Source organism: Elgaria multicarinata, chromosome 1, assembly GCF_023053635.1.
Source record: "Elgaria multicarinata webbii isolate HBS135686 ecotype San Diego chromosome 1, rElgMul1.1.pri, whole genome shotgun sequence".
NCBI lineage: Eukaryota > Metazoa > Chordata > Lepidosauria > Squamata > Anguidae > Elgaria > Elgaria multicarinata.
In genome coordinates this window covers 38,176,722-38,202,289 of record NC_086171.1, presented here as the reverse complement: position 1 = coordinate 38,202,289, position 25,568 = coordinate 38,176,722, and the positions used below count along the sequence as shown (strand labels likewise).

General features: G+C 44.9%; 1 protein-coding gene across 3 annotated transcripts in view; it reads right to left on the bottom strand.

The window, feature by feature from the left end:
- PRKAG2 (protein kinase AMP-activated non-catalytic subunit gamma 2) overlaps positions 1 to 25,568 on the bottom strand; it is a 256,792-nt gene that overhangs the window by 161,641 nt on the left and 69,583 nt on the right. For all 3 annotated transcript variants that reach the window (XM_063126402.1, XM_063126386.1, XM_063126395.1), the window contains exon 2: positions 11,871 to 11,942. In XM_063126402.1, coding sequence (XP_062982472.1) covers positions 11,871 to 11,942 — 72 coding nt within the window. The remainder of the gene's footprint in view (positions 1 to 11,870; positions 11,943 to 25,568) is intronic.

Genomic DNA, 25,568 nt, shown 5'->3' with positions numbered 1-25,568 from the left:
TCCACGTGGATGACCCTCACGATGCTGCAGCTCTACGATTTCGCTCCTTAGCTTCCTCTTACGATCTTAAGCTCTGGTCTGAAGCACCCACACATTCCCTTGGACACTGTCTGGATCTTGTCCTCACTCGGAACTGCTCTGTCCTGGACTTTTCTATTGCTGACTTTCCTCTGTCAGATCATCATCTGGGGCGTTGCTAGACCTACCGGGTGTTCCGTCGTTGAGGAGCGGTGAAAGCGGCTTTTCCCGTTCAGCCGTGACGCCTCATGCTCCACACCTGCCTTCGATTTGTGGCGGAAGTTTGCGCCGGTTGTGCTGCTGCCGCCGCGAGCACGGTTGCGCAGCCACACCGGCCTGATTGCCGCGGCTTTTTTTTCGCTCGCTGCACGGTTTGCGCACGTCCGAAAGACCGCAAACTTGCGCAGCCGTCAGCGATGCCGCCGCCGGCCCCGGCGGCAGCGGCGGCGGCGGCGGCAGTGCCAGTGCCAGCTGAAGTGCTGCTGGTGCTGTTGAGGGTCAACATTGATGCGCTCACTTCCTGATGGGGGTCGTGGCGGGTGTAATATGACCCGAGGTCAATCGTCTGCATGGGCACTCTGTGCCTACATCTCCCATCATGCCTCTGAGGTGTCGGCGGCGATGACCGCCTCTGTGCCCTGTGCCCCATCCCAAGGAGCCAACCCACATCTGGCCGTAGCCATGGCAGCAGCCCACAAACAGCTCTGCCCTCTGCCAGCCTGGTACCCACACTAACAGGCAGCGTACAGCACCGCCATTATGCGGCCACGGTAGCTGCCCACCGCAAGGAGTCACCAGCCACTTTTCCGGTCCTCCGGTCCTGCGCAAACTGTCACTGGGGAAATAAAAAAAAAACACTAGAACAGGCGCACATCCCCCACCCATCCCCCACACACCCCAGCAGCACACTAGCCACTTTTCCGTTCCTCCGTTCCTGCGCAAACTATCAGTGGGTGAGTAAAAAAAAAAAGCCGCTCCGCCGCGCTGCCCCAGCTGGCAGACTGCGCGCAAATGGCGGAGGCGGCTTGACCGAAGCCGCTGACCACTCTCCCTTAGCACGCCTTTTCCTGCCCAGTGCGGACCGCAGTGACCTCACATCCTCCCACACGTACTCCAAATTACCGCGGGACGGCAGGAAAAGGCGCACTAGAACTCACTTTTTTAAAGTCGGGAGAAAGAGGCTTCGCCGCAGGATAACGGCGGATCCTCGTGAACGTCATCTGGAAGCCTCGACGTGACTGCGGAAGGTAACGCGCGCTAGAGCCTCGTCTAGTAACGCCCCTAGTCTCTTTCAATATTACTCACAATCCCCCTCCTTCACGTCCCGCTTCACGCCCTTGTCGTGACCTGCATTCTATCAACTATGAGGCTTTTTCTCAGTCTCTAGCCTCCTCTCTTCCTTCTATCTTCACAGCCGTCTCCTTGGACTCAGCCGTCTCCTCCTTTAACTCCTCCTTATCTTCAACTCTTGATAATCTTGCTCCATCTACAACTCGGATAGTTCACCCCTCTCAACCCCAACCGTGGCTCACCTCTTTCCTCCGCTACCTTCGCTCTTGTTCCCGGGCAGCCGAACGCCTGTGGCGTAAGACCAGGGACTGGGCGGACTTTGTCCATTACAAATTTGTTCTCTCCTCTTTCTCTTCTGCCATTTCACTGGCCAAACAGCAGCACTACTCAACGTTGATCCAGTCAAATGCTAGGCACCCTCAGCGGCTCTTCGCGTCCTTCAATTCTCTTCTGAAGCCTAATCCACCATCTCTCCCCGCCTCTCTGTCTGCCAATGACTTTGCCTCTTTCTTCAATGCTAAAATCCAAACTATTCGCTCCGATCTGGCCAGCTTTGCTCCGCTTCCAGCTCCTGTTCCTCACCTGTCAGTTCTTCCTGCAACTCTCTCGGCGTTCCCTTCGGTCTCAGCTGATGAACTGTCTAAAATACTGCGCTCGTCGAAGCCTTCCACTTGTTCCCGTGATCCGATTCCCTCTCGCGTCTTTATTAATCTTATCCCCGCTATCCTCCCATCCTTGCTCCACATCATTAATTCTTCTCTGTCCTCTGGTTCATTTCCTTCTGCTTTTAAACATGCTACAGTCTCTCCCATTCTCAAAAAACCCACTCTTGATCGACTATCTCTGTCTAACTACCGACCTGTCTCTCTGTTGCCTCTTGTCTCAAAGGTCCTGGAACGTGTGGTCTACTCTCGTTGTCTTGACTTTCTCTCTAGTAACTCTGCTCTGGATCCCTTTCAATCTGGATTCCGTCCTGTGCATTCCACTGAAACAGCCCTTACCAAGATCATCAATGATCTTCTTACTGCCAAGTCTAAAGGCCATTATTCCGTTCTTATTCTCCTTGATCTAACTGCAGCCTTTGACACGGTTGATCACGATCTTCTCTTAGATTCCCTCCATGACCTTGGACTCTGTGGCTCTGTCTATAACTGGTTCGCCTCCTATCTAGAGGGTCGCTCTTTCAGCGTGTCGGCTAACGGCACCTCGTCCTCCTCTTTTCCCCTCTCAGTAGGGGTTCCGCAAGGCTCGGTGCTTGGCCCGTTGCTGTTTTCTTTATACATGCTGCCCTTGGGTAAGCTTATTCAATCTCATGGCCTCCAATATCACCTGCATGCCGATGATACACAATTATATCTCTCATCTCCGGAACTTTCTCCTGATGTTCACGATCGTATCTCGGCATGCCTTTCAGATATCTCAGCCTGGCTGCTTCATCGTCGTTTGAAACTTAATATGGCAAAAACCGAACTGCTTGTTTTTCCTCCTAAACCTTCCCCTCTCCTCTCATTCTCTCTTACTGTCAACGATGTCACGCTTACTCCGGTCAAGGAAGCTCGTAGTCTTGGCTTTATATTTGATTCCTCGCTCTCCTTTATTCCTCATATCGAGGCAGTAGCTAAATCCTGTCGTTTCTTCCTGTATAATATTGCCAGGATTCGACCATTTTTGTCTGTCTCTTCTGCCAAGACTCTCGTTCACGCACTGGTTATCTCTCGGTTGGACTACTGCAACCTTCTTCTCTCTGGCCTTCCTTCGTCTCACATCAGTCCGCTGGTCTCTGTCCACCACTCTGCCGCTAAGATAATCTTCTTGGCCCGCCACTCTGACCATGTCACTCCACTTTTGAAATCTCTTCATTGGCTTCCAATTCACTCCAGAATCCAATACAAACTTCTCCGGTTGACCTTCAAAGCTTTTCACGGCCTAGCTCCTGCCTATCTCTCCTCTCTCATCTCACATTATTGCCCCGCTCGTGCTCTCCGCTCCTCTGATGCCATGCTTCTTGCCCGCCCAAGGACCTCTACTTCCCTTACTCGGCTTTGTCCTTTTTCTTCTGCTGCCCCTTACGCCTGGAACGCTCTTCCAGAACACTTGAGAACTACAAACTCAATCACAGCTTTTAAAACTCAGCTAAAAACTTTTCTGTTCCCTATAGCTTTTAAATATTGAGTTTGTTCTGACTCTATACTGTTTAGCTTCACCCTACCCAGTGCCTGTTTACACTTCCCTGTGCCTGTTTGCATTCTCTTTCCCTCCTTATTGTTTACTACAACTTTATTAGATTGTAAGCCTATGCGGCAGGGTCTTGCTATTTACTGTGTAATCTGTACAGCACCATGTACATCGATGGTGCTATATAAATAAATAAATAAATAATAATAATAATAATAATAATAATAATAATAATAATAATAATAATAATAAATAATATACAGTGGCTCTAACTCCTAAATAAACATGCACAGCATTGCTCTATAACCTCATTTTTATTCCAACCCAAAGTTGTTTTGCCTCTAAGGCCTTAGTTAGACCTACTCGAAAGTCCGGGGGAGAGGAGGGGAGACCTCGTGTTGCGATTAACGCAAGATCTCGCCCCCGTTTACATGTAAGGCGTGACACCTCAGGAAGAGAGGTGTCGCACCTGCCATTTTTAATTTTCTTAAAGGGAGAGGAGCGCACAAATGGTCATGTGCAAAGGTAAGTGGTTTTTTTACATTTCATTTCATTTCCCCGCTCCCTCCACCCTAACCCCAATGGGCGCAGCGCTCCTGGCTCCACGCAAGTAATCACGCGGAGCTGGGTAAACCCGTGGAAACGGGCCACACGCTCCGCAGTCTTGGCTCAGCCCGAGACCACTGAAAAAGCAGGCCCAAAGTGTAGGGCTGTATCCCGGGGCAAGGGAGGGATGATCCCTCCCTGATCCCGGGATCCCCTGTGCATCATGTGGACACACAGGGATGATCACGGGGTTCGCCCCGGGATATAGCCAGGGCAGGATCTACACTACTGCTTTAAAGTGCTTTATAACAGTTTTGACAACTGTTGGGGCCCAGGACACACTCCAGATACAATTGTCAAAACTGTTATAAAGTGCTTTAAAGCGATAGTGTAGATCCGGCCCTGGTCTAGCTAAGGCCTAAGTTCAATCAGAGACCAAAACCAATCCCCAAAATGAGAGCTGTTTGGAGATGCCATTTGGATATGTACACTACAAATTATATTTGCTCTATAAAACTGTTGGGGTTCCTCTACCTCCCCCTATCCCTGCCAATAATTCAGGGAACTTTCATTTGATGAGGTTTGGGGAATATTTACTAGATTCCGCTACAGAATCACAGTTCCTAGGGAAGAGGGGATGAATGTTAATGCTGAAGCCTGAAGAGTAGATATTCCCCCAAAGAAAGATATGCTGTGATAGTGCTGAAGATCTTTCTCTGCTACAAGCTCAGCGATGAGCGTAGGATAAATGTCTCCCCTAGATTTCAGAATGTTTTGCCACTGATCTGTATCCGTCCATTCCTGCCTCTTCCTATATCAGGGCAGCTTTTAAAACAATGGTTCCACATGAGTGCAGAATAATAGCAGCAAGATGTGTATGTGATTGCATCAAGAGGCCAAAAGGCAGAACAGGACAAGACAGAATTTCTTTCCCAAGGTATCATTTGAGGCAAAAGGTTTAGCAGGATGGGGCCGAGGAAGGGAGGGAGGGATTAATAATTTCTACGAGCAACAGGAACCACAACTGCATTACCAGCTTACTGAAATGGTATACTATCAATCTTCATGTCAAAGTGCAGTTAGATTACTGCCACCTGGGGTGAGTGTTCTACCTACAGTATATAGCAGCACAAATGAAATTATTGTCTCTCCAGGTAATATTCTATGATATAGGACACAATGTGAGATGGCTGTAAGATTAAATGGGCTGTTATTGTATATTCTGGTTCTGGCTAGAGCACAAGTAGAGTGAATGTGTCACCAAAAGGGAAACAGAGGAAGGGCGTACAGGGCAACTAAAATGATCAAGGGGCTGGAGCATCTCCCCTATGAGGGAAGGTTACAACAACTGGGATTGTTTAGCTTGGAAAAAAGGGGGCTAAGGGGAGACATGATAGAAGTGTACAAAATGATGCATGGTGTGGAGAATGTAGATAGGAGACATTTTCTCTCTCTCCCTCCCTCTCTCAAAATATTAGAACCTGGGGTCATCCCATGAAGCTGATTGGTGGGAGATTCAGGACAAATAAAAGGAAATACTTCTTCACACAGCGCATAGTTAAGTCATGGAATTCACTACCACAAGATGTAGTGATGGCCACCAATTTGGATGGCTTTAAAAGGGGGTTGGATAAATTCCTGGAGGAGAAGGCTGTCAATGGCTACTAGCCCTGATGGTTGTATGCTATCTCCAGTATTTGAGGCAGTAAGCCTACGTGCACCAGTTGCTGGGGAACATGGGTGGGAGGGTGCTGTTGCACCATGTCCTGCTTTGCTGGTCCCTGGTCGACAGCTGGTTGTCCCCAGTGTGAACACAGAGTGCTGGACTAGATGGACCCTTGGTCTGATCCAGCATGGCACTTGTTTTCTTATGTCATTGTATGGGTTAGAGATGGCATTTTTGCTGCCCCTTCAGACCCTCAGGGGCTCCTGCCTCCCACTTGGAGCCATGAGGTGAAGCCCTCTATGCCAGCTCCCAGAGGAGGCAGGGCGCATGGGGCTGGACATCAGGAATCAGTTGGGAGCCTTCCTTGACAATGGCAGGGTGGACGAATCCCACTCCTTCGCTGTCTTCCACCTCTTCTCTTGGACTGTCTTCAATTTACTCACTCTCCTCCTCTTCTGCTCATCCCCTTGGTGTGCCATCTGGCGAGGAATTCCCTGCCCACCCCCAATGCCATCTTCCTTTCCCACTCACCCTCACGTGGTGCCATCCAGCAAAACTGGCCCCTTAGCCTGCTCTTTCCTGAGGGTTCTCCCATCTCCGAGGGCTCCTCAATTCACTGCCATAGGAGCAGATGTTGAGGACTGCTCTGATCTGGAGCGCTGTGGATTATTGCTGATCCAAAGCGGCTTCAGAGAGGCAACTGGATTTCTTTGTTTCCTCTGCCCCGCAAATCCCATAAAGTGCAAGGAAAGAGCAGAAGATAAAAGGAGGAGAAAGAGAAATACATAGGGCTGGAGGAGAAGGTGGGGGAAAGCTATAAAGCTACTCCTACTAGTAACAGTTATAATACCGCTAGGTTGGAACACACATGTCTTTGTAGCACATGGAAACCACAAGCACCAGAAAAAACATCATAAAAGTGGTTTTGGAATCAACAGGATATGGAGGGAGAAACACAACACAATAAGGTGTGTGGAATATGTGCTGTGTGTGAGCTAGATGTTAAGAGTACAAGGATAAAATGCTCATGTAGACTAGCCCTAGGTGGTACAAGCACCATTTCATCTGCATACAGCAATTCTCTTATCAGGCGGCACTTAATTTTCCTCATAGAATTTGATAAAACAAGATTAAATCATTTGCTCTCCAATCTTGTACGGATAATGATATTTGCATCTGTAAATGAGACAGCAGAATCTAATCTTACCAAGAGGAAGGAAATATTCAAACCATTTGAAGTGCTGAATGTTGTGCTTAATAACCATTTTTTAAAAAAAATTCCTCTCAGATAATCAGATTCTAAAATCTTAAAGTGTATCGTGCTTGCACTGTGAAAGGTGTGAGTCAGCTTGGCAGAATTTAAAATGATCTCTACTTACTAAATCAAAGGATTTTTTTTTAAAAAAAAAAACATTAAAGCTATAAAGACATGTTCCTCACATTTCCTTGATGCTGTCCCAAGGGGTGAAAGATTTAGAAGACTAGCAGAGCAACCAAATCTGAAAACGCAGGCCTGGTTCAGATGTAACAACATCTTTCCCTGTTCTTTATATATAAGGCAAAAAGAGTAGAAATTCCCACTTCCAATCTGATCTTGGTCTGTGATCCTGGTCTGCAGAGGAGGAAGGAGTGCACAAGAAGTCTGTCCCATATTTATTTATTGCATTTCTATTCTGCCTAATAGCTTGAAGAATGATATTATGGCACCATGGTCTCCATTCCTATGTTGAGGCACTTCAAACTTTTGATAAAGTTCCAACAAAGTACAGTTGCCTACATTATTTCTGAAAAATGTGCACAAACCCACAAAATGACAGACATTTTTATATGTTGTAGAACTTGTATTTTACTTTCGTTAGACACTGAGCTCCTATTTAGGCCATCTTATTGTGGCTGTTCTAAAAGTATAACAGTTATAGACTAAGATTTATAATTAATAATTCCTTTGTTTCTTTAGTGGTTTTGATTTATTATTATGTACATATGTTCTTCTTTTTGTTGCCAGAATTCTGTTAACCTTATTTCAAAATGGTTATTTCAAAAGCCTGGAGGATAATGCTATCATTGGCTACTAGTCCTGAGAGTTATGTGCTACCTCCAATAAGCCTATATACACCAGTTGCTGGGGAACATGGGCAGCAGAGTGTTGTTGCACCTGTGTCCTGCTTGTAGGTTCCTGGTCGACAGCTGGTTGGCCACTGTGTGAACAGAGTGCTGGACTAGATGGGCCCTTGGTCTGATTCAGCATTGCTTTTTTTATGTTCTTAAAATAAAATAAAATTACATGATTAAAAAAAGAAGCCCAAGTCCTTTGGCTGCTCATGCACATTTAACCCTAAACTATGGTTCGGCATTACACCTGAATCCACTCACAGTCAACTAAACCCCATGATCTCCCCAATACTATGTTATTATTGATCACATCTGTATCCTACCATTCCTCTTAGAAACTCTGTGTGGCATGGGGGTGGGGGGTATCAATTATTTTTTCATTACAACCATCAATGATGTAGGCTCACTGAGACAGATGCCCAAGGCATCTTGGTGAAGTTCATGGCTGTGGGGATTTGAACCTAGGTCTCAGAAGCTCAGGTACAACACTAGCCACCCACCATGGGTTAAAGAGACGTGTGAACACAGCCTATATATAGACAGACCACACTGGTTGATTTTCCTATGTTCCCATTCGTAGCACTTGGTGTTCTTAGGGGACATCCCTGTAATATCATCAGCCCTTAATCGTGCTTATTTACTAAGGGAACGGTGGTAGCTAAGTAGAACACATGCTTTGCACACAGAAGGTCCCTCTTTAACAATATGGGAGATAAGTGCTGGAAAGACCTTTGCTTAGGACCCAGAGTATTTCCAAATGAGACTTTCATTGCACAATCCATAGCCTAGCGGTTTATTTGTATTTAGCCGTAGGCAATCACAACAAAATCACAATAAAAGTGGGGAATAAAATAAGGGAAACAGGTTAAGCAAAACACTTATTCTTCACAGAAGAGCTGCATAATTTCCTTGCAGCCACAGCAAACAGGGCTGTTCTATAACTGACAAAGGGTTGATGGTCACATAGAAGTTCCCCTATAATATCCTGGGACAGTGCTAAGGTACCAGGTAATGATATATGAGAGCAATTTCCTCCCTGGTTTCACATACAAAGGACAAAACAGTATGCAATATGCAAAGTCCTTGACCTGGCCACAGCTATAGACACGAGTCTGTTCTAGCAGGAGAACACCCAGATGGAAGGAGCTTGACCTAAAAACTGACAATCCAAGTGAGATTAACGGATCTGCCGATCCCTAGTGCAGGTGTTGTCATCTTCATCTTGTAACACACACACCCGTGCTTTCCCACTGCCTCTTCCATCATTTTCCCTCCCACTAAAGATCCATTAAGGAGGAAAAGCTGGAATAGCTGCAAAAGGCCTTTTGATTGGTAGCGCTAGGAGTCCCCGACTGGAAGCATCTCCAGTCAGAGTAGGCAATACCAGGCTAGATAGATGTCCCATGTTCATATAGTAAATAGAAGGTTAACAGAGGAGACATGTTCTCCACCTCACCTTAGTGAGAAGGATAAATGCAATTAGGATGCACTAAAAGCCTTTGCTTGTTTTCTGCCTTTCCAGTGATACTTAATAAGACGTTTTAACTGTTGGGATGAAGGGGGAGTTTCACCAGGTGCTGCATGCATACAAATGACACCTGCCGAAATTCCCTTTCCTCTCCAACTGTTAAAGATACAAAAGCACTCTCCTCTTTTTCATATGGTCACCTACGGGTCTAGAGGGAGGGAGGATCTCGCAATATGGTTATCATGAGATCTCCCCCTCTGTCTACACGCAGCGTGCGACATCCTAGGAGGAAGAAGACGTCGCGCCCACCATTTTGGGTTTTTTCTTAAAGGAGAAGGAGCGCAGGACAGCTCGATTGCAAACTGTATTTTAAAAATAAAATAAAATTCCCCACTCCCCCCACCCACCCCGATGGGCAGAGAGCTCCTGAGCTCCTGCGGTTACTCATGAGGAGCTGGGACAACCCGCAACGCCTGCCCACACATTCCGCAGACTCAGGATCATCCTGAGATTGCAGAAAAAGCAGGCTAAAAGGCTTTGCCGATATCCCTGGGAAAGGGAGGGATCATCCCTCCCTGCTCCCGAGATCCCCTGTGGGTCATGTGAACGCACAGGGATGATCCCCGGGATATCGGCAGGTCTAGCCATGGCCTAAGGTTACCATTCTACCAAACAGTCATAAATACTTTTCATCTTATTTTCTTTTTCAAGAGGTATAAATTCTTTCCCTGGCCAGAGTGAGTCATGAGCCATTAGCTCTATTCCCAAGGCAAGAGGATAAAACCGCTGAGGTTCAGGGAAAAGTGGGAGTACATCTTAAAGCAAAATAAACTAAATGCTAAACAGGAAGCTGTTACAGACAGATAAAAGCCAAAAAAAATGTGATAATACCAACACATCAATAAGCCCCCAAGCAATAAACAAAAGCTCTTCTGAAGAGAACTGGTTTCACCAGCTGCTTAAAGATATGAAAGTGGCAGAAGCCTGAGTGATTCTAGGTGGGATGTTCAGTGGACAGGATCTCTGGCACCCCTTGTGTTCTTTACTATGGATCAATGCTCAATGAATCTCCTCTCTTTCCCTCCCCCCACCACCTAAACCTTTGCCTAAATGTCCCATTCTGACAAAAATCCCAATATTTATTTTCAGACAGAATACTGCAAGTTAAGTGAATCCATGCAAACTTCCCTCATCTGTGTAAAGTTCACAAGAATAAGGGGGGGTGCTTTCATGCAGAACTTTGGGCTTCCTGTCCATTTGTTTTGATAATATCCATCAATTGCTAACCTATACATTAGGGGGCCATACATGGTTTAGGACGGGTTTTAGCTTGCTAAAGGGTCAATTCAGATATTAAAGTGAAACATCACAAGAAGGTCAAGTTTGCCTTTTGTATAGTAAATGTCTCTATGGAAGTGTCTCCATGGAGGATGGTCCACAAGTGAAAGTGTGGTCAGGGCCAGCGTCAAGGGTAGGGCAGCTGCCAATGGCCCAGTGACAAGAGCTCTTGGAGTTGCTCCTCTTTTTCACCATAGCTTGTTCACCTGCCTCTCACACTGTACCAGGTAACAATGGTGGTAAGAAGGAGGGTCAGTAGATGCCTAGTTGCTCTCTGGCTCTCTGCGCGTCAACAAAGTAGGAGGACACAATGATGAGAAAAGAGGTTGAGGAGCAATAGCAGCTAATGACAATGGTGGTGAGAAAGTAGACTTACTTAGAGAGGGGGCCTCATTGAGGGAGTCTCGCCCAAGACCTGGAGGGGTCTATTCACCAGACCACTTAATCATATCATCAGCACTGAGGGGGACAAGTGAGCTTTTAAAGTGACTTCGCCTTTAAAATATGCTGGCGAATCAGCCATAACTGGATGAAAGTATGGCCTATCAGAACCTAGTGAAACATGTCTCAGTAGTAGTAGTAGTAGCAGGGTGACCATATGACAAGGAGGACAGGGCTCCTGTATCTTTAAAAGTTGCACAGAAAAGGGAATTTCAGCAGGTGTCATTTGTATATATGGAGAACCTGGTGAAATTCCCTCTTCATCACAGTAGTTAAAGCTGCAGGAGCTATACTAGAGTGACCAGATTTAAAAGAGGGCAGGGCACCTGCAACTTTAACTGTTGTGATGAAGAGAAAATTTCACCAGGTTCCCCATATATACAAATGACACCTGCTGAAATTTCCTTTTCAATACAACTGTTAAAGATACAGGAGCCCTGTCCTCCTTTTCATATGGTCACCCTAAGTAGTAGTAGTAGTAAAGCTTTATTGTTTTAACCAATGGTTACAACAAGCATAGTAAAATCATACATTCTGCAAGTTCAGAAATTTTGCTCTATACATTTGGGCCGTAAGAGCGAAGACGGCCAATGCTAATAGGTCAGTCTTGTTATTGCGTGTAAGCAAAAACTATATTATTTCTGAATTGGACCAGCTGGATTTATTCTAAAAAACACCCAACCTAAATATTTAGAATGAATTTGAGAATAGATAGGGCAGTAGAACAAATAATGTCTCTGAATGCCAAGGAGATGCACAAGCAGTTTTCAGTAGCAGAGAGATAAAACAAACACAGAGAAGCCTTGAGAAGCCTACCTTTCGCGAAGCATGTTTCTCTGTATTGTCCACGTCTCCATCCAGGAATGGCATAGCAAATGAGCTGAGATCCTGGGAGAGACAAGAGAAGGAAAACTGAAGCCTTTCGTTAAAGCCTTTCAAGGCGCATACTACTTGTTTTACACCAATGTGAATTAGGAAGTCTCAAAGGCCATTTAAAAAGAAAAGTAGCTTCAGCATAAGGCTACCTAGAGTGACATGGCAGTCATAGTGGGTGCTTAACGTCCGCTGTTTTCTCACTCAAAATCACCCACCCACTAGCAGCTCCCCCTACTACCATGGGGTTGCAGAGAATATTTGCTTTCCAAAATATGCATTTGGAAACGAAGGGGAAAGAGAAGCAGACAGTGGTCAATTTTTAGCAGCACGTTGGCTGAAGAGGATGATCAGGGGACTGGAAACAAAGCCCTATGAGGAGAGACTGAAAGAACTGGGCATGTTTAGCCTGGAGAAGAGAAGATTGAGGGGAGACATGATAGCACTCTTCAAGTACTTGAAAGGTTGTCACACAGAGGAGGGCCAGGATCTCTTCTCCATCATCCCAGAGTGCAGGACACGGACTAATGTCCAGATTCCAGCTGGACATCAGGAAAAACTTCCTGACTGTTAGAGCAGTACAACAATGGAACCCATGACCTAGGGAGGTTGTGGGCTCTCCCACACTAGAGGCCTTCAAGAGGCAGCTGGACAGCCATCTGTCAGGGATGCATTAAGGTGGATTCCTGCCTTAAGCAGGGGGTTGGACTTGATGGCCTTAGAATCCCCTTCCAACTCTGCTATTCTATGATTCTATGTGTTAACAGACCCCTTTTTCTTCTCCAACGTTCACAGCTGCACCATAGTGTTTAGTACTTTTCTTTTTGAAATGGATGTTGGTGTTTCCTTACATGTGATTGTGTGTACCGTGTTATTTGTTCACCTATTTGTCTGTTCTAAAGTAGTAGTGTAAAGTAACCCCATGTCACCACGGGGCTGGAAAACAAAACAAAAATGAACTTAATTGGTCTGATGCAGAAAACTGACACTGAGAAAAGTCGGTTTAGTAGATTTCCAGTAATAAGTGGTACACTAACATATTCTCATATAGATTTTTTTATCTAGTTTTTCCATATAAAATACACAAGGCAGCTAACAAAATCAAAACAGCCTTTTAATTAGATGGGGTCTGAGCTTCAAAACAGAAAACTACTCCTTGCAAGCCATACTCTTCTATCCAACAGAAACCCATTTCACAGCAAGGAAACTGATGAGGCTAAAAGCAAGTAGCTTGACCAAGATCCTGAATTTAAGGCAGAAGAGGAGACTGAACACCAAAATACAAAGCAACTCCTGTATACTAGCATATTTTAACTTGAAATTCTTAATACCATTAACTATGCTTTCGGAGAGGTGTTTCAACTTTTTAGAATGGGGGGAAAAACATGCAAAACCTGGGAAACCATCCAACAATTAACAGTCAAGAGAAAAGAGGTAAGACTAGGAGGAGGGGTTTGGCCCGCAGGCCTTAGGTTCAACACCCTTGTCCTACGTCATGTGTGAATTGGCCCTAATGAGATTACCGATTTAAAAGAACTAATTGGATGGCAGGGGTGGAGGGAGGATAGTCCTTTGCAAACCAATAGTTGTGAAAATAGGCAATCTTCAGAAAATGCTTGGTAATGTTATAAAAACAACAGCAACCAGTAACATTTGACTATCCTGATGAATCTTCCAGTAGCTCCAACACTTCTCATCTGTAGAGGCATTGAAGCATTATTTCATGAAGGAGAAGATGAGCCCACACTTAGGCAAAAGTGTTTTAATGGATACTGACAGTTCTGGGCTGACTTATTTCTTCATGGTTGTGATACTGAATCTTTCCAGAGTTCCTCACAATTGAACTCTGGTTCCTCTCAGCCGGTCAGACAGACCAAAACAGGTCTCTATGGACCACCCCACTCTGCAGTGATCTCCTTCCCAGAATAGGAAAAACAACTGATCTAAATCTATTCCTGCTCCCTCATATGTGATACCTGGGTATTCTCTGTGTTCCTGACTGTCTTTGTAGTCAGTTAGAAGCAGCTGTTCGCTACAGCGCATTCTCTTTCTAGAAAGTTCTAGACTGGAATGCTCTCAGATGCATGATGAGGACACCATTCTGGTTTTTCTAGCGGCCTTATCTACATACCCCTTATCTACTTATCTACATATTGTCTATTCTTAAGCTGCACAAGTGCAGCGTTGCTCAAGGATTTATTATGTATCGTATCACTAATAGCAATCTTCATACCTAGCAGGAGACATAAAACACAGCAGAAGATTGCCATTAGTGCAATGTTTCAAATTAAATTCAAAAGAGATACTTCTGTGCCACAGTTCAATATATTTCCATTAGGAGGAACCATGTTTTTGTTAAATTAATTAACAATAATTAACAAAAAGCCAGAGGGGAGGGGAGGTATTTACAGTGACAATCAGCCAGCTTTGAGTGATGCAAGGAAAATTTCACTTATGAGACAAATATGCCCAAGTCATCCTTAATTAAGGATAATAAACTGTAATTACATTCCTGCACCTGCTGCTTGCTTGTTGTCTAATGGAATTTATTTTTAATGAACAATGCATTGCTTCGTATTATGTCCCTATTTAGTAAGCACCTGATGAGAGCCAGTATGGGTAAAGGCCAAAGTGTTGGATTCACACTGGGTTCAAATCCCCTCCCAGGCCTAGGAGGGAAATTTGGACGCAGTGTAATTCCAATATTCTCTCCTCTATTCCATATTAGGCCACCTTCCCAACCAAACTGATGATAGGGTTCAGCAACTTTAAGCCCCTGGACCAAAACTAGCCCCCTAAAGGATGCTAACTGCCCCTCCAGCTGCCAATTTAGGAATAAAAAAACAAAGGGCATCTGCAACAACCAAAGTATCAATTTATTTCATTCATAACTTGCCTTTCCTCTCAAGGTGGCTGACAATAATAGAATGCAACAAACTAGCTGAATAAAAACATTTTGGCCTTCTGGTAGAAGGACATCAATAGAACTATTTTGGCAGACATTTCCAAACCCTGAGAACAGTGACTAAGGCCCTCTCTTGCATCCCCACTAAAGGTGCCTCAGATAGCAATGGGACCAAGGAGAGCCTCCCTAGAAGATCTTAAAACCTGGGCAGGTTCATATGGGAGAAGGTGGTTTTTCCAGAAGGTCTGGTCCCAAGTTGTATAGGACTTTAGAGCTTCTCTAAACAAGTGATTTATTGCATGCTCATGACTCATGGAAGTTTGTGGGGCTTGGGATCGTCAATGTCCAGGATGTCTCCCATGCTATTCACTGGGAATCTCACTTTAAAAAAACACACGGAGAAAATGTAGTATTATCTGGGATATCCTGGGATTATCTGAGATCTCCCAGCATGTAAAGTCAGTGTTGCATTACAATTCTGCCACTAGATGGTGCTGTCTCATTAAACACAATGGAGCCTTTCAGAGAAGGGAGGTTTTCAATTCAACATAAGGTAGTCACATGTAAAGGAGCATGTTGTGATGGTGGAAAGCTTGCGGACGACGAAAGCCCCAGTAAGTCTGTGGGGGTTTCCTGTGGGTCTCTACCCACAGCTCTTAAAGGACATAATTAGCAGTGTCAGAATAGTGACCGGAAACAGCCAGTGAAGTTCTTGTAAAGGAATAATGTGCGTTGTGTAACTGGCCCTGGTCAACAGTCTGGCTGCAGCATTCTGGACCAGCTGAACTTTCGCATACACTTTTCAAAGGCAGCCCCACGTAGATCATGTTACAAATGGGATACAGTCCAAATGGGACGAAACTAAGGCATATGTGCCCATGGGCAGATCAAACATCTCTAGGGACAGTTGGCACATTAGCCTCAGTTGTGCAAACGCACTCCGGGCCACCACCAAAACCTGGGCATACCGGTTGAGGGCTGAATCCAGGAACTTGCTGGCATAGTTTAGGGATAGAAGTTGAAGTGCTGCCAGCCCGCCACTTGCTGTTCCCTACACAAAGATTACTTATTGTCTGGGGTCTCATGAGATTATATACTAGTAGGAACCACCCGCCTTTTCCAAAGAGCAGAATTCTTGCTCTTCTGGTAATCATCAAGAGTCAAGGAAACACCTCAGTTAGCACCATGCAATTGTGTGGTTGCTGACTAACTTTCCCTTGTGCAGTGAGAGCAGCTAGCCAGTCAGCAACCACATGTATGCATGGTGCTGATTGAGGCAGCCCTTATGCCTCCCCTGCCACCTCCTGATGGTTACCAGTAACAACAGGAACTCCCCTCAGTTTTTGGTCAGCCCACAGCAGCAGCACTTAGCAGTTCCTACTTACAAAATTTTGACCAGCCACTACTGGGTACTTGGAGGATCAAATAGGACACCTATTGTCAAATACAGAATGTATCCTTTACTACTTAAGCCAATGAAAGCTTTGTCACTAACGTACAGTACAGTGGAGGCTGGTGGCTCTGATTTCGGTGAGGCTATGAAGCCATTTTGGGTTTCAGTCGGAACCAGACAGAACTCTAAAGGAGCTGTCCAAAGTGCTTAACCTATTTCTGAAACCCAGAATTGATTCACAGCCCCACTGAAATCAGAGCCACCGCCTCCACTGGTCCCACTGAGTTCAATGAAGCCTGCTTGCAGGTAAGGGGGTATAGCATAAGAACAGGAAGAAGCTGTAAAAAAAAACTTTGCACGCATAAAATGTTTTGTGCACTGAAGGTCCCCAGTACACCAATCTACAGAAGACAGAAGGCCTATACAGCTAATCTAATCAGGTTCTACAGACATTTCAAGCTCCAAAAACATATTTCTAAGGAGAGAAAGACATAACAAATAACCCAAGTCAAAACCATAAAGAGCGTTTGGAAAACCTTTGAGTTATGTATCTAATAAATGAAATGGGGATTATAAATATTGGATTTCTGAGACCGGTGGGGGGGGGACACTATAGAAGCAATGCAAGCTGGAAAAATAGCCTTCTGACAGTGGCTGTGAGACATGGGGAATTCAGATCAGTGATTCAGCATCAGAGCCCAGGGGCCTTATTCCCTGAGCTACTGGGAAACGTCTCACAATAAGACACTTACCGTATCTCTGCTATGTTGCAGTACCATACTTATGGTGTCCAAAACTAGAAATGCAGCTATTCAATCCTGCCAAAACTGCATGACTTGAGAAACCAATAAGGGACTGATTAGTTCTAAACTGTATTTCTTGGCAACTGCTCTTTGACTGTTCCTGCGTGTGACCTTTTGGTTCTCATCTGTGCTCGTACCCAAACATCAGCCTCTCTTTTGACTATGGCCCCGTTCAGAAGACACCTGAAACCACGGTGAATAAGGCTTTTTGCCTTATTCACCGTGGTTAAAGCCGTGGTTTAAGGTGTCTTCTCAATGAGCTATTGTCTCTGCCTCTGGCCCTTGGTGCTTCAAGTGGTGTTTGCAACCGCTTAAAAATCAAGAAGAAATTATGGAAAATAAAGCTCCTTATTTACCCAAGCATGCTTCTAACTTCTCGTTCTCTTTGTCCTTCCTGCCCTGTACTGTTATGCTGAGCTCTTCCCTCAAGTCTTTCCTCTATGTTACTGAGTTATTCTTCCTGTCTGCTACCCCAACTCTTCTACCTCATTCCACATACACTGATGCACTTTTGTACCTGACCTTCAACATGTCTGTGACCACCTCTTCTGCTGCTGGCCCATGTGACTGGCACTCTTTGGCCTTAGCTAGACCTAAGGTTTATCCCGGGATCGTCCCAGGGTGTCATTTAGATGAACAGGGATGACCCCAGGACAATCCCAGGATAAACCTTAGGTCTAGCTAAGGCCTTTGCCAGAAACAGATACCAGCTGTAGCTGGTCACAAACCTAGGCCTCAGGCCTGGCAGTGGATCATATGAATGCCTATGTTCATGGCACAGACCTCAACGGTGGATAGCAGGGTAATGAGTGGAGAAGTAAAAGAACAGAAGCAGCTGACTCTCCATCCTTCCCCATTCACACTGGATGAACCTTTAACTACTCCTAAAAGGATCCTCAGCTATCTTGAACATTGTACTCCAAATATGAAACAGATTAATGACACTTTCATTAACTTTATTCCCTCATGTGCTGATCTTTGACCCTAGTTATTCTTTGCACCCATCCCACCTTTTATAGTTGTAGACTTTGGGCATGTCTACACCAAGCAGGATATTGCACAAGAATCATAGAATCATAGAATAGCAGAGTTGGAAGGGGCCTACAAGGCCATCGAGTCCAACCCCCTGCTGAATGCAGGAATCCACCCTAAAGCATCCCTGACAGATGATTGTCCAGCTGCCTCTTGAATGCCTCTAGTGTGGGAGAGCCCACAACCTCCCTAGGTAACTGATTCCATTGCAGTACTGCTCTAACAGTCAGGAAGTTTTTCCTGATGTCCAGCTGGGATCTGGCTTCCTTTAACTTGAGCCTGTTATTCCGTGTCCTGCACTCTGGGAGGATCGAGAAGAGATCCTGGCCCTCCTCTGTGTGACAACCTTTTAAGTATTTGAAGAGTGCTATCATGTTTCCCCTCAATCTTCTCTTCTTCAGGCTAAACATGCCCAGTTCTTTCAGTCTCTCTTCATAGGGCTTTGTTTCCAGACCCCTGATCATCCTGGTTGCCCTCCTCTGAACACGCTCCAGCTTGTCTGCGTCCTTCTTGAATTGTGGAGCCTAGAACTGGACGCAATATTCTAGATGAGGCCTAACCAGGGCCGAATAGAGAAGAACCAGTACCTCCCGTGATTTGGAAGCTATACTTCTATTAATGCAGCCCAAAATAGCATTTGCCTTTCTTGCAGCCATATCGCACTGTTGGCTCATATTCAGCTTGCGATCTACAACAATTCCAAGATCCTTCTTGTTTGTAGTATTGGTGAGCCAAGTGTCCCCCATCTTGTAACTGTGACTTTGGTTTCTATTCCCTAAATGTAGAACTTGGCATTTATCCCTATTAAATTTCATCCTGTTGTTTTCAGCCCAGCACTCCAGCCTATCAAGATCACTTTGAAGTTTGTTTCTGTCTTCCAGGGTATTAGCTATCCCACCCAATTTGGTGTCATCTGCAAATTTGATCAGCGTTCCCTGCATCTCCTCGTCCAAATCATTAATAAAAATGTTGAAGAGCACTGGGCCCAGGACTGAGCCCTGCGGTACCCCACTTGTTGCCTCTCCCCAGTTTGAGAAGGTTCCATTGATAAGTACTCTTTGAGTCCGATTCTGTAGCCAACTGTGAATCCATCTAATAATTGTTCCATCTAGCCCACTTTTAGCTAGTTTGTTAATCAGAATGTCATGTGGTACTTTGTCAAAAGCTTTGCTGAAGTCAAGATATATGACGTCCACAGCGTTCCCACGGTCCACAAGGGAGGTTACCTTATAAAAAAATGAGATCAAATTTGTCTGACAGGACTTGTTCTTGACAAATCCATGTTGGCTTCTAGTAATCACCGCATTGATTTCAAGGTGTTTACAGATTGACTTCTTTATAATCTGCTCCAGAATTTTCCCAGGGATGGATGTCAGACTGACTGGTCTGTAGTTCCCAGGTTCCTCCTTTTTGCCCTTTTTGAAGATAGGGACAACGTTAGCCCTCCTCCAGTCGTCCAGCACCTCACCCGTCTTCCATGATTTTGCAAAGAAAGTGGTATGAAAGCAGTATATAAAAGGCAGGAGCCACACCAAGCAGGATATAGCACTATGAAAGCGGTACATGGTATGTGTCAATGGGCCCAAACAGTTGTCAGTGCACTTCAATACCGCTATAAAGCAGTAATGTGGCTCCTGCCTTTTATATACCGCTTTCATAGTGCAATATCCTACTTGGTGTAGATTAGGCCTTTATCTCTCTCTCCCTCTCTCTATTTGTATCCTGCTTTTCCTCATAAGAACATGAGGTAGCACACATATCCCATTCCTGCCTCACAAGGAAGGGTATGAAGTGCCACCATGGGGCGCCCGCTGAGCTTTCTGGTTGAGCAAAAATATGAACCTAGGTCTTCCTAATCCAATAATCTATCAACTAAACCCCGCTGTCCCACTTTCAGTTTATTCCTAGCCGAACAAAAGCATGAACAACACTGGAGCAGTAATTGGGAAGACAGGGACAGTGCTTGTCTGTAAAAGTGTAGTGAAGTTGGTGTGTCAGTATACACTGGGAGAAGGAAACCTATCCCTAACTTTGCACAAGAGCAGTCAGTAGTAGGGAGAAGCTGGACTAAGATATTTGCTGAAAAGAGGTGGGATTAGCCAGGCTGGATTCCAAAGGGAACATTGGAACCAGCCTTATTTAGGTCAGACTAGGGGCTCCATCACACATGGGAAAACACGCTCCCTACCATCACATCTCCATTCCTGGTTTTGTTGCTCAGTTACTTCCTGTTTCAAAACAGGAAGTAAACAACAAGCATGAGGCCCATTCAGTTGAGCGTTCTAATCACGCTGCTTCTCCTGCACACAGCAGAAGAGAGCAGCAACTTCTGGTTTTAAAAAATATTTCGGACTTTCTGTGTTTTTTCTTGTGGCGCAAGGAAGGCCAGAAGGGGTGGAAGGGGAGCAGGAGGCAGACGTCATGTGAGGGACCTGCGAAAAATCTGTGAGTGCCCAGTAACGAGGGTGCAATAAAACGCTCATCGGATGGGGCCTGAGTTCTCCATTTAACTTGCTATTATCTACTACGACTGGCAGTGGGTCTACAGCAGGAGATGCCAGGGACTGCCCCTGGGAATTTCTGCATACAGAACATGTGCTCTGCCACTCACCTATGGCTCCTTCCTAGGAAGGCTTGCCAAATGTTACATAAATTCAGGGCAAATCACTGTCACCGATGGGAAAGTGTTGGAGCAACATGAGACACAGATTGCAATTATGAGTGTACATATGTGTGTCTAGGCTTCCCACTTTGTGGTTCAGGCAGTTGATGGCTTTATGGATTCAGGTCAGGTTTTTTTAAAGCAATTAATGTTGATTAAGGATGTGAATCCAGTTGGGTTTTGGGAATAAATCTATGATGACAAATCTTGACTTCTTGGCATCTCAGATAAACCTAAATTAGGTGACCTGATTGATGGCCTTTTGCATTCTCAAGCCCAAAGACCAAAATGCATCTGACATACCCAGAAAAGAGCATCTTTTACAACTTTTCCACCAAAAAAGGAGAGTAATAATTCTATCCACAATTGCCCTATGAAAACCATTGGGGAATATGCTCCCTTGTATACATCTTATAAATACTAAAAAGTGGGTGGTGGGGATGAAAACCAAACTATGAACAACCCTCAAAGTTCAGTATGGGTAACAGCTCCTTGTCTTGGACAGACAAATCTTGGTCAGATCACCAGTATGAGGGAAGGTGGCTCAGGAGACTGGGAAAATTTAAGCTGCCCTCACCGAAGGTGGAGCTACAATGGATGACCCATGTTTCTGAACCACCAAGCTATACTAGAATGGTCCAATTTCCCACAGAGAAGTTGGAAATCCAATAAAAACATCAATATGCAATAAATAACAGCACCCACCAGATTAAAGCCTACTTTAATCAACAACAAATCAGCAACAAATTTGTTTAAGCAACAAATCAGCTTAGATGCCAATAGTCTGTCTGAATAAAGATGTCTTTGTCTGCTGGTGGAAGGACAACAGAGCTAGCTTAACATCTGTTAGCAGAAAGTTCCAGAGCCTGGGAGCAGTCACTGAGAAGGCCCTCTCTTGTGTACCGGCTAACTGTGCCTCTGACAAAGAGAAGGGCCTCTGTCGAGGAACTTAAAACCCAGGCCTGCTCTTATGGAAGAATGAGGTCTTTCAAATATCCAGTTTCTAAGCATTTTGAATTGTGCCCAGAAACAGATCGGTAAGCAGTGAAAGTGTAGTAACAAAGGGAGTCACATGCTTGCTATAGCAATAGCCTTGTTGCAGCATTTTGGACCAGCTGAAGTTTCTGAACACTTTTCAAAGGCAACCCCACATAGAATGCATCGCAGTAGTGAAGACAGGATGTAACTAAGACAGGTGTCTCCTAAATGTGCAAGTGCACTCCTGTCCATCACCCACACTTGGGGATCCAGATTCACCGCTGAATAAAGCTAGGCTGCAAACATGAGTCTTCAATGAGAGTGTAACCCCATCCAACAGAGGTTGAATTCATATCCCATGATCTGCCTTCCAACTGACCAAGAGCATCTCTGTGCTGTCTGGATTACGGTTCAATTTGTTTGCACCCCATGCTATTTTAGCCCTTTTTGTCTCATTTCTGCTCTCAGAACCCAGGAGAGATGAGCAGCAGGGGGAAGGATTAAAGTGGGTAAGGAAAGGACTCAGCACCCCATTCCATATGTTTCTTCTCCCTGGCAAAGAGCACCTTTTATCAGCTTAGGCTGTTATAACTGTGCCCTTATCTGGACAGAGATAGCCTAGCTACAGTTATCTATGCTCTGATAACCTCTCGTTTGGATTACTGCAATGCGTTATACGTGGGGCTGCCTTTGAAAACGGTCCGGAAACTTCAACTGGTACAAAACAGGGCAGCCCGGTTACTAACAGGGACTGGCCGGCGAGATCACATCACGCCAGTCCTTTCACAATTTCATTGGCTGCCAGTCCAGGTCCGGGCCCGATTCAAAGTGCTGGTAATAACATACAAAGCCCTAAATGGCTTGGGGTCAGGTAATTTGAAGGAACGCCTCCTCCCATATGTGCCTGCCTGGACCTTAAGATCATCCACAGGGGCCGTTCTCTGTGAGCCCCTGCCAAAGGAAGTGAGGCAGGTGGCTACTAGGAGGAGAGCTTTCTCCGCTGTGGCACCCCGGCTGTGGAACGAGCTCCCCAGAGAGGTCCGCCTGGCGCCTACACTGTATTCTTTTTGTCACCAGCTGAAGAACTTTTTATTTTCTCAGTATTTTAACACCTAAATTTAAACTTTGCTGTTTTAATTCTGTATTTTAATCCTATATCAATTTCTGCTGTGTGGTTTTATCCTGGTTGTGCTTTTTATATTGTATTTTGTATTTGGGTTTTTAGATTATTGGATGTTTTATTACATTCTTAATGGTTTTAATTTTTGTGAACCACCCAAAGAGCTTCGGCTATTGGACGGTATAAAAATTTAATAAATAAATAAATAAATAAAAATAAATAAATAAATAAATTCATCCTGTCATTTGATTGCTGTCTGCTGGTGATCCACATTTTCTTTTCTTTTTATTTATTTCAAGTATATATATCTCACCCTTTAATAAGGTTCTCAGAGTGGCTAACACATTTCACGTCGTTGCTTTTCTGCTGTTCCATAGCTCTGCTCTCGCTCCCAAGCTAAAAATGTGGTTCATTCTCTGCACCAATCCAGCAAAACATAATCAAGGACTATTCTGTGATGATGGAAAAGGATTATAGGTTGTTGGCTTGTTCATTACTCTAAGCTCATCCATTTTTTTCTGCTAAAACTCTCTACCCACTTTCTATAACACAAGGTGATGGCATCGGCTTGGGCCAAGAGTTATGAATAATGCAGTGCAGGCAACAAAAAGTGATCCATCATGCAGAATGGAAATCCTTACACCCTGATCTTAAAATCAGCAAAACTAGGGTTCGTGAGACACATTTGGCTCTTCTGATTTATACCAAAGATTTGCTTCAAGGCTTAGACCATTCCTTTATTCCCTTTGCTTTCATGTTCTAATGGATGTTACAAATAGTGTGTGTGTGTGTGTGTGTGTGTGTGTGTGTGTATATGTGTGTGTGTGTGTGTGCGTGCGTGTGTGTGTTGCAAGAGTGACAACATGTCAGATGCCAGGATTGGGGTGACTAACTTTCAACATGACTCCTAGGGAGTGGGTGGTGGCAACAGATGCAGATCACTGCATTCACAGAAGCCCAGTTTTACTTGCTTATTTAAAATGTCATTTTCACACTTCTGTTAGTTTTCGTTGAAGGAAAGCAGCAGTAAACGAAAACTTGGGCTGTTCAAGGGGGTCAAAATGAAAGCCAGAAAGTTCCATCACTAGAGCCTTTTCCAGATGACAGCTTTTCCCCACAGGTGGTTCTGCATTATACTGCAAGATCAGGGGGTGGGATGAGGAATTACCTAAAAACAGTCGACAATACAGCACAGGTAGGTTTGACTATCACATCTATCATTCCCAGCCAGCAGGGTATGATGGAAATTGTAGTCCACAACAGTTGAAATGTACTCACTTGATTGTATCCCCAGGTCTGACCTTGATAGTCCATTTGGACCAGCAGAGATAATTTAAAACAAGGGTGGGAAAACATTCGTTTTGTCCTCCAACCCCCGTCAATGCTAGCCAATATAGCCAATGGTGAGGGCTGATGGAATTTGTAGGCCAAAACAACTGGATGGCTATAAATTTAATGGGTGAAGTGGGCCCAAGTCTGTTAAAATTTGGTTCCAGTTCAGCAACTGAAAACCACAAGCAGTTAGTGGCTGAATGGTTCCTAGTATATAATGCAGTTGATAATTACCTCAACTGCCTTCATGCCCTGCCAGTATGGTGTAGTCATTAGGGTGTTGGACTGCAACTCAGAAGATCCGGGTTCTAGTCCCCACTTGGCCATGAAGCTCACTGGGTGACTTTGGGCCAGTCACTCGCTCTCAGCCTAACCTACCTCACAGGGTTGTTGCAAGGGTAAAATTGAGATGAGGAGGACCATGTAAACTGCCTTGGATTCCTTGCAAGAGAAAAAAGAAGTGGGATATAAATGTTATAAATAAATAGAATCTGGCTGGCCATTGTGGTGGATGAACCATTGGTCTGATCTATTAGGGCTGCTCTTACATGCGCTGTTTTGACTTTGAGAAGACAGAAACTCCTTCCCACCAAAGCTGAACTGTTCTTCAGTGAGGAAAGCACAAATGATTCTATTTGTAAATCACTCTTGTGCTATCTCCAGTATCGGAGGCACTAAGCCTATATTCACTGGTTGCTGGGGAACATAGTTGGGAGGATGCTGTTGCACTGTGTCCTACTTGTGGGTCCCTGGTCGACAGCTGGTTGGCCACTGTGTGAACAGAGAGCTGGACTGGATGGACCCTTGGTCTGATCCAGCAGGGCTCCTTATGTTCTTGCACAACTTTGGAGCACTGGCCAGATACAAATATGGATTAAGGTGGCAGTTTCCAATTATTTGGGGGGGGGGGGGCAGTAGACCACTGTTTGAACATTCCTGGGGGGTCCCAATAGACCACTTAATAAACATTTGTTTGTTTGTTCTACAAACTCATATATTTTCATAAGTGTAGTCTAATCTTTAATTCATACAGTTTTAGGAAAAATAAGTAGAGTCTACCAGCACCTTATGAGGATCACAGGCCCTAGGCTAGGGTGTTGTTAGCATGCTTGATAATCTGGCCATGGTCAAAATGGACTCAATCTCCATTGTCTCGGGGTAGGGGGAATGAAATGCAGGGCCAAGCACAAATATTCTTAACTGTTCTGTAACTTTTCCATGGACTGCCTGAGTTGAACCTGCAGACCAGCAATGGGCCTCAGAACACAGTTTGAGAACCCCTAAAGTACATTTTAGTCAAGCTCTAATCAATCAGAAAGCAAACAAAGGAAGAGCTACCACCAAATCAAGCCAAGCAGAAGAAAGCCAAGGATCAGTTGTGCTAGGCCTGTGGAAATATTTATTGCTTCTGGAAGG